Source organism: Triturus cristatus, chromosome 7 (assembly GCF_964204655.1).
Source record: "Triturus cristatus chromosome 7, aTriCri1.1, whole genome shotgun sequence".
Classification (NCBI taxonomy): domain Eukaryota; kingdom Metazoa; phylum Chordata; class Amphibia; order Caudata; family Salamandridae; genus Triturus; species Triturus cristatus.
In genome coordinates this window covers 418923478-418941518 of record NC_140590.1, presented here as the reverse complement: position 1 = coordinate 418941518, position 18041 = coordinate 418923478, and the positions used below count along the sequence as shown (strand labels likewise).

The window sequence follows — 18041 nt, the reverse complement described above, 5'->3', positions numbered from 1 at the left end:
GTGCAAGGTTTTCAGATAGATTTTTACAACACTCCCAGACAGACTCATGTACCGCACCCACTTCATTTTACCCATGTAGAGAGGTCTTTCATAGACGACGAAGTCGCATCTCTGATGCAGAAAGGGGCACGTCCACGGCTTCGCCAGCACGGTGTTTCTTGTGCCCAGAAAAGATCAGGGTTATCGTCTGGTGTTGAATCTAAAAGAGTTCACTTCTTGGGTAGTGTATCGCCACTTCAAGGTGGAGGGCATACACTTACTCCTAGAGGGGGATTGGATTGTGCGTCTCGATCTAAAGGACGCCTACTTGGCAGTTCTTATTTTTCCACCCCACAGGCGGTTTCTGCAGTTTCAGTGGGGAGGTGTTTGGTACGAGTACGCCGCTCTTCCATTCGGACTTTCGTCCGTCCCTTGGTTTTCACCAAGCTCCTCAGGCTGGTAGTGCAATTTCTGAGGGAGCGGGGGGTCAGGCTTACTTGGACGATATCCTGATAATGGCTCAGAGTATCGCTACCGTTCTTCGTCATCTGGCATTGACGACGCAACTCTTTCAGGAGTTGGGGTTCGTCATCAATGCGGACAAATCTGTCTTCACACTATCTCAGTCGATGGAGTTCCTGGGGTTCCAAGTGGACTCAGTCTCAGCTCAGCTGTTGTTGCCTCTCAAGAAACGGATTGCCATCATGAAGGAGTTGAGGAAAGCGTTGTCTGCTCAGACTATATCATTGAGGACCTTGGCCAGACTGGTGGGTCTGCTATCCTCGTCCATTCAAGCGATTTTTCCGGGTCCCCTTCATTACAGGGCACTCCAGAGGTTGAAAATGTTACACCTCCGCAAGGGCCTCAGTTATACGCAACAGATTCTGATAACGCAGGAGGCAAGGACGGAGATCTCATGGTGGTTAGATCACATGGACGCGAGGAATGGCAGAGCCATTTGTGTGTCAGTCCCGGAAATAGTGATCGAATCGGATGCCAGCAGGTGAGGCTGGGGAGCCCGGTGGGGGTCAGTAGAGACCGGGGGCCGTTGGTCCCAAGAGGAGCTGAAACTCCACATAAATTGTCTGGAACTCTTGGCAGGTTCTTTTGCAATTCGAACCTTGTCTCCACACAGAGCGAGTTGTTGTATACTGCTTCGAACGGACAATGTCTCAGCAGTATGATATATCAAGCGTCTGGGTGGCACGAGGTCACGTTTGCTGGTGGAAATAGCCAAGGACTTCTGGCATTATTGCCTGCAGAATCACATATCTGTGACAGCAGAGTACATTCCAGGCTGCACCAACGTGGTAGCGGACTGGAATTCCCATTTCCTGCGGGATTCCAGCGATTGGCGCCTTCATCCCAGAGTTTTCGATCAACTCAATGCTAAGTGGGGCCCTTGTACAGTGGATCTTTTTGCCTCCAGGCTCAATACACAACTGCCCCAGTTTTACAGTTTGCAGCCGGACCCTCTGGCGAGCGACTCGGACGCCTTTCTTCAGTTATGGACGACGGGTAAGCTTTATGCATTTCCCCCGTTTGCCATGATTCAGAGAACACTGGCGCAGATCCGCAGACAGAGTGCAGAGGTGATTCTGGTGTTCCCTTTTTGGAGAGCACAAGCGTGGTTTCCAGCAGTGCTGAACCTGTCATGTGCCTTCCCAGTGCAACTACAGTCGTTTCCCGAGATTCTTAGCGACCCGCTGGGTCAACCTCATCCACTGGTCCTTCAGGGTCTGCTGTCTCTCATGGCGTGGAGACTTTACGGAGACGCTGGCAAATGCCAGGAGTTTCGGAGGACACTTTGTACTTTTTGTCCCAGTCCTGGGCGCTTTCTACACATAAACAATATGAGTCTGCTTGGCGCAAATGGGTTAGTTGGTGTGCTGCACGGCAAGGGGATCCCTTGGGATCCGGTATCCATATGATTGTTAATTTCTTTTCAGAGATGGCAAGTACAGGTTTAGCGTATAGGACGATCAACAATTTCAGGTCAGCAATTTCAGCGGGTCATCCTTATGTGGATGGCAAACCAGTGGGAGAGCATCCACTGGTCTGTAAAGTGGCACGTGGTATCAGATTGGTCAATCCCCCCACACCCCGATATTCTCAGTTGTGGGATGTGAATGTGGTGTTACGTTTCCTTAGGAATTGGCCGGCAAATGAAGGTCTTTCATGCAAGCAATTATCGGCCAAATTGACACTTTTGTTATGTTTAATCTCATGTAGACGTGTCTCTGATGTTCGTGCTCTGGACATAGCAGGTAGAGTGTTCACTCCTTCAGGAGTGCCGTTTACTATTTCCAAACCTACTAAGACTAATTCTAAATTTATTTCTTACCCTGCATTTCCACATCACAGTAAACTATGTGTTGTTCAATGTTTGAAGTGTTATGAGGATTGCACTCGAGAATTTAGGACTGATGTGGCAGAACAGTTGTTGATTTCTTTACAGAAACTTTTCCGCCCAGTCTCTGCCGCGACTCTGGCCAGGTGGGTCTCCTGGTTGTTGCAACTGGCAGGTATTGATACTTCGGCCTTTGGCGCTCATTCAGTGAGGGGAGCTACGGCTTCTAAGGCTCTGGCTACAGGTTCCCGTTTAGAGGATATCATGACTGCGGCAGATTGGTCTTCTGATTCTACATTCAAAACGTTTTATCACAAACCAATTGTAGATGTTGCTACTAAGGTGGTGGGTCAACTTTAAATTAACATAATCTGAGCCTCCGTGGACTGACATAGAATAAAAAAAAATTCTAGCTATCGCGACAAAGAATTTTCAATTCTATTAAGGACACGGAGGCGAGGATTATCCCACCCATGAAACTGTGTTTTGCACTATGTTGTTGAATTTGATCATTTTGTGAATAATGATGTTGACTGTATGTCTTTATATGAGGTTTCATCCCGCCCATTGTGTTGTGCACATACCTCTGGTGAATGGTATATTACAACATCTATTCTCATTTCAGGAGAACAGAACAAGCCGGCTTAAGGCGTAGGTGACATCGACTCGGCTTCGGAGGAGGAGATTTCGTGTTCAAGTTTGGACCTTCGTCCATGAAGGAATTGGAGGTCCAGTGTTCGGCAGTCAAGTTGTGGACTGTGTTAAAAGTTTGTTGCAAAGAAAGAGGAAGTGATAAGCTCTTTTACAGACTATATACAGTATTGGACTGATGGTGATTGGTGCATACCATGGAGGGGGTTGTTCTTCCGGGGGTATGCTATGTTTAAAGTTGTTTATTGGCTGCTGTGTTTTGCAGTAAAGCAAAGAGAAGCATAATCCTCGCCTCCGTGTCCTTAATAGAATTGAAAAATCTTTGTCGCGATAGCTAGAAGTTTTTTTACTCCTCCCCACTACACCTCAGAACCCAAGAAACTGATATGCGGATTCCCTCGAGAATTGTTGCTCAGCCCAACACTCTTCAATGTCTAAATGGCACCGCTCACAGACATGGTGAGAGACCACTGAATCAACATACTATCCTACGCGGATGAGAAACAGCTAATCCTCTCCCTTACCCGCTCAACCTTCACAGCCAAAGCAAGCTTGCCAACTGCATAAGCAACACTGCTGCTTGGATGAAAAACAACTGTCTCCGGCTCAACACAGATATTCGAAGCCCTAATCTTCTGCAACAACTACTCCCCTGACATCATAATACACAGAAGGCGACAAAAATCACGAATGCTGAACTTAAATACATACGGTGAGGGACGATTTAGGTTTTCCTATGTGAAATTTACTATACCCTCTGGCGAAATTTCACATTTCTGCAGATTTTGTATATTTGACTGAAGATTTGGAATGCTAATAGACAAGTCTATTAACATATTCTCAGCCTACTTCAACACTATTGTCATAGCTAACAGTTTAAAGAAAAAGCTTTAGCGATATATTCTAAATTAATTCTATTAATTTCCTCCACTTTCCCCGTTCACCCACATAATCTCTTTACCATCATTAGTTTCCTATCTGCAACAAGCTGATTTTTTTCATATATGAACCATTAACACATTCCACTCTCAGCTTACAAATAACAACTCCTTAACACAAACTTACCTGTGTAGGAACCATTACAGTTTTTTTCCTCTGGAGAAACACAACTTCTTCCATAAGATTCTTTTTTTTTCGTAACCCTCAGTAAAAGGTCAGGATTAATTGGAGGATATCCTATAGGGGACGATACAAGGGATGGGTGTGAAAGATAACCATTCATTTCAACTAGTCGATCCAATTATAACAATTCTTAGCCGGAATAATGAATAACACCATCCGGAAACAGCAGAGGGCATGTTAGTGGTAACTGTACACCAGGTGTGTGAAGCCCCATTCATCCACGCCTAAAGTCCATGAGATAATCTCTGAAAAAGCAACCAATGCAATTTCCTGACTAATGGCACTGAAAAATAGTCCAAAATATGATGTTTACATCTTGCGCTGAATGTAGCCCAATCTTATTCCATAAATAAAACATTAAGATTTATTTACAATGCAGCATCCTATTGTACTAATTTATTCACGCCTGAATACATAATCAAAAAAAATTCAGGTTTGTTCTCCTATTATTTCTTTCAAATGCACGTAGCATTGTTTTTCTTTTACTTCATTGACTATCTGAAAAACTATTGGAGAACTAAAACATATGCAGCATACCATATTTCACGAAGTGCATTTGGTAGTTAAAATAGTTATTGTTGATTAACATTTCTAAAGTGTAAAATATGCAATCAGTATGTCATTGCAGCACTTTGCAGTAGTCTGGAGTATGACTTTCCAAATACTTTTCATTACAGACTAGAATCTAGTTAGGCTTTCTGGAGGTGGACTGAGTATAATCAATTTTTAATGAGTTTTGACCTTTTGTTTTGGGTTCCTGAGACTGAAGTGTGCTTCAGTTGCCAGCATACTTCCTCAGATGGTATGAGGGCCTACTGCTCAGCAAATGATTATGCATGGTAGCTAGCAAGTTCTGTCTTGGTTTCACGTTAAGACTGCCCTCTTAACGTGTACTTCTAGAAGGTGGTGCACGTTTGTTTTTTGATGTGCATTAATTATTTTATTGGTACAGTTAAGAATGGAGAAATAACAGCAAATACAGTGACAATTCTAGCTTATAACCATATAGAAATATAAACGTTGATTTTGATACATGCACCAATAGCAAACAGTCCTTATATGTAATATTTATGAGAGCTAGAAAAGGGAAGAGAGGAGTGGGAGGATAAGCTATAGAAGGAAGAAAGTAAAGAGGGGAAGGGAAGGAGAGAAGGACAGAGAGAAAAAAGAAGGGAGGAAAGACAAACTACAAAGCAGGGAAGAAAGGGGGGAGGAGTAGTGAGTACAATGATGGTAATGAGGAGGAAGAATCAGTCTAAGTGACCTATAGGGAAGGGGAGGATAGCTTGCAAAACGGGGGACCATATAAGAAGAAAAGTGTCTGCTTTGTCCATTAAATTGTAAATGATCTTTTCATAGGATGAGGTATTGTGCATCTCCGCTAGCCATTCCTCATGTGACAGCAGTTATGGAGAGTGCCAATGTCACAGTACAGATTTTGGCAGCTGTAGGGGCAGTGACGAGCAAACAACAAGTATGGCGGTTCGATTCTGGAATGTCCGATAAGTCATGGATGAGAATTAGAGGGTCTGGATGTGGTGAGGGCAAATCCATAGACTCCCAGAGCATAGACTCTACGGATGTCCAGAAGGGGTGTATGGTGGGACAGTCCAGCAAAATATGGACAATATCACAGGACACATGATCACATCACCAACAGGCAAAATGAGGGAGAAACCCTGCAGCCGGGAGCCAGGCCGCGGTCCAGTGACAGCCCTGAAGGATCTTAAAAAGACTGAGTTTTATCTGCACTTCACAGACGCCTCTTTCTAGGGCCTCCTAACGTTCTGTCCAGTCTTCCTTATCATATTCCACCTGCAGATGAGCCTGCTAGGTCGTCCAGAGGCTAACCAATTGGGCCTGAGAGTAAAGATGACGAAACAGGAGGTTAGATAATTCATACATCACACCTATAAACTGACTGTTGAGGTAAGACAGCACAGGGGAAGAGGGAATGATCAAGGGTTAGGGACCCAATCTGCTCAGCAGACAATGACATAATTGTATATATCGCCATTGTTGGGTTTGTGACAAGCCAAATTCATCCCATAGCATCTCAAAAGACTTGAGTTCACCACCAGAGTTAAAAGTGCAAAGAGTCAGAATCCCAGCTCTGTGCCAAGGGCCCCAGTCAAGTATGACCCCTCCTATGCAAATGCCTGTATTATTCCAGATGGGGGCTTTGTGAAAGATTCAGGTCCAATGAGAAAAGCTTGTGGGCTTGTATCCAAGCAGCATACATGGCTTTCATCATGGGATTGGGGAAGTTGACTGCAGAGGGCCAGGAAGATAGAGGGCCTGTACTTCCAACAATGCCTCCTGGAGGCTGAGTTCGATCATAACCCACAATGGAGGGTCTTGGACCCTGGGGTGTATGTTTGCCATTCGTGCAAAATGTAGGGCTAAAATGTAATGTTTCCACAGAGGGCAGGCATAATTCCCCTGATGATCTGTGGGCAATAAGCTTCTGAATTGCCAGACCAGGTCTCGATAAGCCTCATAGGAAGGCTTATTTATCCAACGGAGGGTCGAGAGGGGTATAAAGTGGGGAAGCATGGCTAACACGTATGTGATTCTGTGAACGGTAACTACTTTCACCGCTTGAGTCCGTCCCCGGAGAGAGAGAGATTTAGGTGTGATCACTTAGCGGAGTCCAGTCGCATTTGCTCAATTAATGGGTCCAGGTTATCCACCACAATGCGTTCCTGACTCCCATTAACTAGAATGCACAGATACTTAAGTTGGGAATTCTTGCACTGGAATGGGTAATCAGCTATGGCGGTGCAGGTGATGATCCGTGACAACAGCAAAGCCTCGCTCTTTGATCAGTTCACTCTGTAGCCGGATACTGCTGTGAAGGCATCAAAAGTCTCCAACACCACAGGGACAGAGGAGGGTAAGGTGGATAAGATAAGTAAAATGTCATCCGCATATTGATATAACATCGAGGGACCTCCGGGCGTTATAATACTTACTTATACAATCTGATTGGCGCATGGATGCTCCAAAAGGCTCCACTGCAAGGAAAAATAACAGGGGGAGAGTGTGCAAACTTGGCGGGTATCCTTATGGACCGGGAAGGAGTCGGAAGGAAAGCACCCACCTGTGCTGAGGTGGAATCGTAGTGCCATCTCACTCTGAAGATGAAGTCCTCATCAAGGCCAAATTTTCAGAGCGTGGCAAACAAGCAGTCCCATTCTATCCTGTCAACAGCTTTTTCTGCATCGAACGACAGTGCAATGGCCTCATCTGGAAGGCCCGCTGCTAGCCAGACCGCATGAGTTAGTGTGCAGAGATGATTGTGTGATGAGCGGCCTGGAACAAACCCCACTTGCGAATAGTGAATAAGAGAGGGAAGGACTCACTTAAGGCGGGTTGCTAGAATACTTGCCAATATCTTCACATCACCATTGAGAAGGGATATGGGGAGATAACTACCATGAAGGAGAGGATCTTTTCCTGGTTTGGTTAGGACCAAAATCAGCGCTCTGTTGAACTATATACCCAAAAAGCCTGAGTTATCAGCCGTAGAGAAGGCTTCATAGAGAAGATCCACTACCTCTGATTTGGTCCATTTATAGAACTCTGAATGGAAACCATCCTCAACTGAGGCTTTGTGATAGGGTAAATCCAAGACGGCCTGCTCTTTCTCCTCCTTGGTGATCTTGCCCTGAAGCAGCTGCCTGCCATTCTCCGACAGGAAAGGTAAGCGAATACCTTCCAGGAAGGAGTTTATCTGATCTGTTTCTTGAACAACAGATCAGTAGAGGGTCTTGAAATTGGATTCAAACACATCATCAATTTCCTGTGGCTTGTTGACCAGCGCCCCTGAGTCGGTAATGATAGCAGGAAGGGCCATTACCACGCCCCTCTGCTTGAGCTGCACCACCAAAAGACGCACTGCCGTCTCTTCCTGTTCATAGTGACGGTATTTCAGCTTCCGTAGCGCATACTCAGCTTTAGAAGTGAAGAGGGTATTGAGGTCCATGTGCGCCTTCTCAAGGCTGCGCCTGTTGATAGTGGAAGGGTGGTCCATATACGCACGTGTGAGGACGGCTATATCTGCTTGTAGTACTTTCTGAATATCCTTCATCTGCTTGTTGGACATGACTGCATCCCTTATCAACTGTCCCCTGATGGTCGCCTTAGCTGCCCTCCGAAAGTGTCTGGGCAAAGGCAACCGAACTATCATTGTTCTCCCGGAAAGTAGGCACATGGGCTGTAAGCTGTGTCTTGCCTACCCGGTGGTTGTATCGGAATAAGTTGAGACGCCAGGGCTTGCAAACTGGCTGTGAAAGACCCAGCTAAGCCTCCAGGATAACAGGTAAGTGGTACAAAAGTGTGCCCTTTAATATGGAGGTCTCACAGAGAACAGGAAGTAAATGGTGGGCTACCAGGGAGTAAAAAATCTCTTACCTGAATTGCGTACCATAGGACTGGGGCAAATAGGTGTATTCCCGATCTGTCAGATACAAAAGAGGCCATACGTTGCGAATGCCATAATCAGCCACAAGATCTTCTATGATGGCTCTGTCTGCATTATTAGATACATCAATTGGACGGGTGCAGTCTAAGACCGCATCCTAGGCCAAATTCCAATCTCCGCCGATCAGGATGTTGACAGTATCCATCTCTGTCGCGCAAGTTCAAGAAGGAAGACACGCTTTGAACTGGTGGGCACATACACTGAACCTATGCATAAAACCTTATCATTCATTTTTAATTTGGCAGCACAAAACAACCCTTCAGATCGACCCATATCTTAAGCACTACGTGGTATAATGATTTCTGAATCAGAATGGAAACACCACATCTTAGTGGGGTTGATAAGATATCTGCTTATATCTGAGGAAAACAACTATGTATCTCTTTGCCCATCCAATCTTGCCAAAGCTTCTCCGCTTCTTTCTTGGTGAGGTAAGTCTCCTGGAGAAGAGCTATGTTGGCGTGTTTGGAGTTGAGACAGGAGACCACTTTTTTATTTGATGTGAAATGTAAGACCGCTGACATTCCATGAAAGAATACGCAAGGGTTTGTTCATGGTTGTCACAAGATTCAAAGAGAGAGTCAGAGGGTTGTAAGTGTGCAGGAATGATATTCAGGTCCTGTTAGAAGTCTACGGATTGTTGTTGAAAGGGCAGACCAGAGCACACAAGAGGAACGAAGAGAGGAAGGGTAAGCAATAAAGAAAATGTGCAAAAGAAGGGTTGGGAATAGTTGGTTCAACCGAAAACAGACAAGATGAAGAAAAAGGAGGAAAGGAAGAGTTAGGGTGGGGAGTGAAAAGAACAATGTACAAATAAACACACTAGTGTGTGAGCTAGAAATCAATTATATAATCAGTGTGAAAAGTGCAACCAAGTCGAGCACGAGTTTGCTTGTTATTCTATGGAACGGGAGGATAAAAAGGAACTGAAGGTTTGTTTTTGTTGGACCAACAATGGGTAGACACCGAGGTGGCATGGTAAGCAAAAAACGATGAAAAGTTATTCCATCCATCATCTTTTTGTGTTGCTATAAATCGCCCTTAGTGGGAAGGGTATTCTCATATGTGGGTCCCATGCTCACTATACCCCTGGATTCAAGCTAGCCTGGCTGATGAGGGGTGATGCCCTGAAATCGGTCCTGGGATGTGTTCCTATGGGGAGCAGGTTCAAGACCAATTTGCATATAGCTGGGTCCAAACTGGGGTTTCATGGTGAGAAAATAAATGATGGATTTAACCCAGATCTGTGACTAGGAGTGAATGTTTGACAATGTTCAGCATTCCGTCCCTCATCTTTTTACGATGCTATAAGACCCTGACATCAAACATTTAATAATGAACTACAATAAACAATGTATCAGCCACACAAGCAGAAAGCTGATCCCACCTGGGACAAACATTCAGTCTACTATACCCAGTCTACAGGTTGGGGGTGTGGGGGGGAGTCTTGCGGGACCAGTATTATGTCTAACACATCCGCCATGAGACTGCAGATGGATTCAGCTTGAGGTGGCAATCGGTACTTGTCTCGCCATCTGCCCTGTGTGTGTTCTGCCACCGTCTTTGGTATTTCCTCCTTCTAAAGCAGTATTAAATTATTTTTATCTTTATGTCAGGCCCCCTTGCATGTGTTTTCAGAGTTCCTCTGGGAAACAGAGCCCCCCTCCGCAGTAGGGAGATCAGGAGGGCATTGCGAAGTATCCATTGCCCCTTCATGTAGTGCATCTAAATAGGCCTGCAATTCCACTGCATCAAAGAAGCTCCTCGATTTTCTGTCCATAGTAATCTACATGCGTGTCGGTTCAAACAGGCCAAATTTGATGTCTCATTTGCGAAGGAGTGGTTGCAAGGTGAGAAAAGCCTATTTACGATCACTTGTTACTTTTGAAAAGTTTGGTGCAACATGTATCTTGTGGCCATCAAAATCATAGGGTTCATGAGCTCTCGCCACAGTCAGGATCAGGCAGGTCAGCTCATGCCGAAGAAAGCAGGCAATAGTAGGTGTTGGTCCAGAGGAGGCTCGCTGCGTTCTTATTCTATGCACTCTTTGTATCTCAAGCAGTGGTGAAAAGTCAATCCCTAGGGGGCTTGGCAAAAAGTCACAAAGAAAGTCTTCAACATCTGTGCCTTCTGCTTTTTCAAGGATTCAAAAGAAGCGCACATTATCCATACGGCTTTGGTCTTCAAGGTCCACTACTGTCATGCAATTTCCAGGTCTCTATCTGGCAGGAGTTGACCCGGGATTCAAGAGAGGACAAGTGGTAATCCAACTTCTCCACCTGGTCGTGGAAACCAGAGATCTCAGCACTAATTTACTTTATCTCCATGGTGAGGTCAGTAATTTTCTTGTCCATCGTCTCCAGTCTATGACCCATGAAAGTTATCTCCTTGAGGGTCAGGTCCATTGCAGTCTCTGAAGATCTTTGTGGAGACTACAAGGGATTAGTTTGGGAGACCACCTCTGGGATGAGCAGCTGCCTTGTCAATTTCCTGGATGTCATCTTGAGCCAGCAAGCAGTTGATCACTGGCAACAGAAATTTCCAGAAATTTCCAGATGCGGACAGTCTGTATCTCCTCTCCTTGTACCGGGACATCAGGGGATGTCAATTTAGTGCAGGTCTCTTTGGCAGAGTCCACCCATGCCTGAAAGGGCACAGGCTAGCGATGGACCAGGAGATCAGGGCTTATCGGCAATACCTTGGGCCTTCAGGAAATGAGTGGATCATGTGCGAACCACCAGATGCCTAGGAGCAAAGAATCGGTGTGCCCCTTTGGGGAGATATGCAGCATTCTGAGTGGGAGAAAGAATGCATCCAGCTGTAATCACGCAATTCCAAAACGTCCCCTCATGTATCAACTGCTGTTGATAACTGCTAGGCTTTTCAGATCCTGTTACGTGGAGGACTAATGGCGCCAAGGAGCCCAAGTAGCCTATGTCTTGTAGGGATAATACCAAAAATGGTTGCGTCAGAACTCTGTTGTGATGAAAGGGGCAGACTGTACTTTGGTCTTGAGCCCTCACTCCTTCGGGGGATCAGCTACACACCAGGAGGGTGATCCGTGTGGTGTAAATGGTTCAATTTTTGTGCTGGCCAGCTCAGTTGTTGGTGATTCTTGGCCATTTAGGCGAGGCGGTGATGTATATGGCGGTTGAAGAGAGTGGTTTCTAGCCCTTGGGATAGGTAATTTGCTTCTACTACTGGGGGCGCTCAGCAGCACTATTTTGAAGGTGCCCTTTGAGTTACCAGCCGTGAGGGGAACGGCGCTTCATCTTTAAATCTCTCTCCTGGTGTTTCCGGTGATTTTTGGTACCGTGAGGGGAACGGTGAAGTACACCCCAAACAAAACTACATCCCCCAGCACTCCCTCACCCGGGCGCCTGCCAACTTCGTCACCAGGCAGCGCCGGGGAGGGCTAAAACTCCGGGACGAGACCAGCAGCGCGGGACGCTCAGCAGCACTATTTTGAAAGGTGCCCTTTGACTTACCAGCCGTGAGGAGAACGGCGCTTCATCTTTAAATCTCTCTCCTGGTGTTTCCGGTGATTTTTGGTACCGTGAGGGGAACGGTGAAGTACACCCCAAACAAAACTACATCCCCCAGCACTCCCTCACCCGGGCGCCTGCCAACTTCGTCACCAGGCAGCGCCGGGGAGGGCTAAAACTCCGGGACGAGACCAGCAGCGCGGGACGCTCAGCAGCACTATTTTGAAGGTGCCCTTTGACTTACCAGCCGTGAGGGGAACGGCGCTTCATCTTTAAATCTCTCTCCTGGTGTTTCCGGTGATTTTTGGTACCGTGAGGGGAACGGTGAAGTACACCCCAAACAAAACTACATCCCCCAGCACTCCCTCACCCGGGCGCCTGCCTACTTCGTCACCAGGCAGCGCCGGGGAGGGCTAAAACTCCGGGACGAGACCAGCAGCGCGGGACGCGCGCGGGCGAAGCCCGGGCAAAGGGCGGGCCCTCTGTGGCCCTCCGAGGCCCGTAGAGACTGGACTGGGCCAGGTACTTTGCAGCTGTGTACCGCACAACAATTATAACTCATAGCTGTTTGTAATTACATGTTCTGGTAGTCTATTTGAGGGGGATATTTATCCCACTATATTTGTGGGCTTAGCGGGCTTGCCTTAGGTGCAGTTCCTCTCTTTTCTTGCCTGACTGTAATGACTGACGTCGGCAAACTATCCGCCCTGATGACTAAGGGCAAAGACGAGAGGCATTTGCACACCACAGGCCCTATGGATAGCTATCTTATTAAAAAAGTAAGTCAGATTAATACTGATAGGAGGGCCTCTTTGGGCAAGGTGAGTCCCATTAGACTTCTTGAAGACACAACCCCTCCCTTACTGCCTCCGACTATCATGACTAGTAATACCTCTTGTGGAGCAAATAAGAGTACTGTGATTACCGCTCAGGTGCATAATGCTAGGCATTCTGGGTCCTTGGCTGATCATAGTGCTACTTCACAGCTCCCATTGCCACCTGCCAAAACGGCTAGAAAATACACAAAGGTAAAACGCAGACAAAGGGGGAAGCATGCACAACAAAGTTCAGCAACCTTTAAACAAAAAGTTTGCTCCCTAACACAGTCCCCCTCGGATAAAAAACCCGCTTCAGGGCATTTGGATGCAGTGTCACTTTTAACGTTTCAATCAAATAATTCTCCTTTATTTCCTATTTCACCTCGTAAATTTGCTGTTGAAGATCTCATAGGGTCAGGCGTGGTTAATTGTTCTGTAACTGATTCCCCCTTAAACACGCCCATTAATGCCTCTGCATCTCTGTTGAGCTTTTGCTCTAGCAGTGTTGATGAAGGCTCTCCAAATTTGCTCAGCTTTTCTCCTGCCTCACCCCCTATATTAATTAATGGGGAATCCAAAGGGACTAATTGTGAGAATGGCTCTGAAGATTTAACTTTAAAATGGCTATCCGAGAACCTGAAGAAAATTATCACCCCAATTTTGATGGATACGATGGCCCAATTGTCTGCTCTTAAACTGCCTCCACAGACCAATTACGGTTGCACGACTGAGACCGACATTTTTGCCAAAATTGACCAAGTGGTGAAACCCCTAATACAGCCCCTTCTGGATAATATTTTATTATTATTAAACACCCGCTTGGATTCCATAGAGAAAAAGCTGGCAGACAATACCCTTGCTTTCTCGGGCTGGGTGTCAGGTTTAAAAAACATTAGTTCTTCCTATACACCCGCTAAAGCCTCGACAAACACTATCCCCGGACCTCCAAGCCATCCTACCATTTTAGCATCTATTCAGAAGGGATACTTGCCATCTCATCCTCTTTCCCCTATAACACCCACACTAACGAATAATATTGCACACAGTAAGACATCTGATAAATCAAAAGTCAATCCAAGTTTAGACCCAAAATCAGTCCCATCACAAAGTCTTGATAATCCAGCCATTAAAGACTTTGGGATTGGAAGTGACCTTAATAAAGACCGGCAATATCGTGTAATAGTGGACCTTCCTCCTGAAGCTGCCCCGTATGTAATCATCTTAGCCGGCGTTCCCGAGCTCCCTACTGGGACTAGGGAAGATTATCAAGGTCTTCGGAACAAAGTTGTTTACTGGTTGTCTAAAAACAGATCCTTGCCTGCTTATATTAATGGGGAAATATTGCATGTGAGGCGCTGTGAATGGGTGGGGGTGCGTCCCAAAGACAAAAAAGGGGACGTAATTATTGTGAATTTTAAAGATCATAGGGCAGTTAGGCACATTGGGGACTGGTACGTCCACAGTAGTAGTGATGCTATTTCTACACATTACTTAAATTATTTTTATCCATATGTGCCAACTCAATCACCTACAAACCAGGTGGATAGATGGCAGACAGTCTCTAGGTCTGCTCGTAATCATCATGGTCATAGCCGGATTCCCTTTGTACAACTTCGTGGTCCATTTAATCACAATGATTACTTCAGACACCCTTACTCCTTGTATAGAGGCCCGAATAATTATACATGGGACGGGAATGACATTGCCCCGTCCATTTATAATCTGCCTACTCAAAACCATTTTGATGTTTTTTCAGGTTTGGAATTTGTGGACTGACATAGGAAATTTGCATGCGACAATCCTTCCATTAGGCTAGGGCCTAAACTCGATAATGTTCTGCTGATCCCCAAAGTTCAGGCCTTCTTACCTCTAATTGAGGACGTTACGCCTGTACAAATTACCCAGACCTTGATTCATGACAACATAAGTGAGGTTAGCTGTAGTAACACTCACAAGGCTCTCTTCCTATTCAAACCAAACGATGAGGGACCTATTGGTGCCTCTACTTGTACTCGACCTGAGGAAACAAAGGTATCTTCCTTCCAAAGTAATCAAGGTACTAAAGTAATCAGGAAAGCCTGTACATTCTTATTCTGGAATGTGGCCGGCTTAAGGGAGAAAATCAACAATTCATTATGGGGCTCCATCATTGAGGGCCATGATATTCTGGCCTTCCAGGAAACCTGGTCCTTGGATCCGGTAAACATTAATGGATACAGACGTTTTTTCACCCCGGCCGTGGGGAGCACCCATGGAAGAGCTAAGGGTGGCCTATTAACCTTAGTTTCCAATCAGCTTAAATACGAGGTTATCCGGTTTTCTCCTAAATCTAGTTTTTATCATTTAATAATTTTAAGGAATAGCAAGGGACTAAATGTCGCTGTAATTCATTTCTATAATAACATACCAAGGAAAGAAATCCCCAGCGTTCTATCCACGCTGAGGGATGATATACATTATGAAATAGACAAAACCGATAGAGAAGTTATGTTTGTTTGGGGGGGGATTTTAATTGTAAACTCTGCACTAAAGGTAAACAGGGTTTATGCGGTTTAACTATTGAACAGGAAACAAATTCAACTCATTTCGAACATTCTCTGATTGGGGATTTACTAAATGACATATTGTTTATGTATGACTTAGGTTTTGTAAATGAAATTGCTCAAATGCCCTCCATCTTTGTGCCAACTTTTGTTGGTAGAGGAGCACTGTCTATTATTGATTTTATTATTGCCTCTAATAGTTGCCGCCATAAAATTATTAAGTCCAATATTATAGACCAGCCAGTGAGTGACCACCTGCCTCAGATTATGGAGATTGAAAATCTTTTTTTGGACCAACAAACGGACGCGCCTTCGCTTCATGTAGTTCCGGACGTGGTCCTTGGTAGACAAAACGGGTACAGCTTAAAATGGAATAAGGTGGTCCCGGAAAGGTTTTTAGATAAATTACTGGGTATCTGCTCTACCAGTTTTGCCACATGCTTGGACGACAATTCTAGTCCTGATTCGATAATTGAACATTTTAACTTAATAGCTTCCACCATTAAGGAAGATCTATGGGTTGTGGCAAATGATAGGGCAAAGGGTAAAAGGAGCTGGTTTGATAACGCTTGCACCAGCTCCTTAACCTCCCTGAAAAGAGCTATTCACCAAGTACCACGTAATACTACTGAAATAAGAATCTGCAGGAAAGCATATAATGAAGCCCTAACAAACAGGAAGATGGTTATAAAAAAGGAGGCCCTGGAAGCGCTATGTGAAGCGTCACAACAGAAGGATGCGTCTGCCTTCTGGAAGGCTGTTAATACCCCTCTTCTCTATGATAACACCAAGTCGCGTATAGAAAATGCCATCACTGAGGAGGATTGGGTCAAGCATTTTTCTTGTCTTTATACACCGCATGATAATCTCCATATTACTGATATTTCTACCGGGGCTCATATAGTGGACAAGGCAGTTAAACTGGTTGTAAACTTGGAGGAAGTCAACTTGGCTTTGAATGCAACGAAGGGTGGCAAGGCTGCAGGGCCTGATGGAATCCCTGCTGACCTGTTTAAAGACAATGTTGAGCTTTGGGGCCCCATGCTTGTGCAATTATTTAATGCAGCACTGGCTAGGGGCCTAAATCCGTCCTGGTTCACCTCCGTGATTGTACCTATCTATAAGAAGGGCGACAGGCAATCCTGCGCCTGCTATAGACCAATTTCCCTATTAGATTCGTCCGTTAAGATCCTTGGGAGAATCATTTTGGTCAGACTGCAAACCTGGGCAGAAGAAAATAAAATAATGAGCGATTTACAATACGGTTTTCAAAAGGGTATTGGAACTCTGGAACAGTGCCTAAACTTAATGATTATACAATCAAAATACCTGAGGATTAAGGGGGAGCGCCTGTATCTCACATTCGTCGACCTTTCATCGGCGTTTGATTGCGTCTCCCATGTTAAATTATGGACCATTTTAAGAGAGATAGGCGTGGAAGATTCCATTGTTTGTTTTTTGAAGGATCTTTATTCAGGGGCCTCAGCTTCGGTCCGCTACGGCCGTGAGGGTCAATGCACAAGGTCATTTCAGGTTGGCCGGGGCGTTCGCCAGGGCTGCGTCCTGGCACCCTTCTTATTCTTGTTGTATATTAATGGCCTTGAGCGTCATCTTCTGAGTGATCGCGGGGACATTCCTAAGGTTGGGGGGAGGTTTGTCCCCGCGCTCCTGTATGCGGATGACGCGGTTTTAATGGCCCGCACTCCCGTGGCTCTACAAAATTTGATAAAATCTTTTGAGTGCTTTATGTCTAGTCTAGACTTAAAAGTTAATTGCACTAAAACTTTTTCAATGAACTGTGGCACTAAACCTGGTAATCATGCAAAAAGAATGTTTTTAAATAACGTCCCATTGGAATCTACCTCTATCTTCCCATACCTTGGCGTACTGTTCCATGAAACTGGGGTGTGGTCTCACGCGGTAAAGGCTAGAACTCTCTTGTTTCAAAAAACTATAATGGCCCTAATGAATTTTATTAAAAAACTGGGAAAGAAACCAATTAAGGAAATTTTAACTATTTATAAAGCTACATGTACCTCGGTTGCTATGTATGGCTCGGGCCTCTGGGGCCACACTAACATTGATCTACTTCAGAAAGCTGAGAACAGGTTCTTGAGACACGTTTTGAGAGTCCCCCAAAGTGTCGCGACCTACATTTGTCATTCTGAACTTGGCCTAAACTATATATCTGATTTGATCAGAATTCAACCTATTCTTTTGTGGCACAGGGTCTGGACAACTGATGAGTGCTCCCTGAATCGAGCCATCCTTCGGGATGTTATAAAACTGGAAAATGTGGACCGTTTAGATTGGCTAAATTACATTAAATTATTTTTTGCCAAAATTGGTCGCCAACACCATTTTGCAGATCCATCCTCAATGGAAGGTTTATCCAGGAACCTTTTGTCCAAGCAATCCCTGGATTACCTTATTGAAAATAGAAGCCAAGAGGAATTGAAGAAAAAATCTGTGTCTCTGCATTTTTCCCTCTTAACGAGCAGTAGTCTGCAGCCATACTTAACTTTGCCGATGTCTAATTATGAACGTTTTATCTTGATTCGTTTTAGATTGTCTATTGTTTTTAGATTATTGTCTTTTCCAGTTATG

The 18041-nt window shown here is 45.1% G+C and overlaps 1 protein-coding gene across 9 annotated transcripts in view; it reads right to left on the bottom strand.

Moving 5' to 3' along the window:
• LOC146809840 (zinc finger protein 567-like) overlaps positions 1-18041 on the bottom strand; it is a 182544-nt gene that overhangs the window by 106510 nt on the left and 57993 nt on the right. For all 9 annotated transcript variants that reach the window (XM_085616710.1, XM_085616703.1, XM_085616707.1 and 6 more), the window contains exon 4: positions 4046-4156. In XM_085616710.1, coding sequence (XP_085472836.1) covers positions 4046-4156 — 111 coding nt within the window. The remainder of the gene's footprint in view (positions 1-4045; positions 4157-18041) is intronic.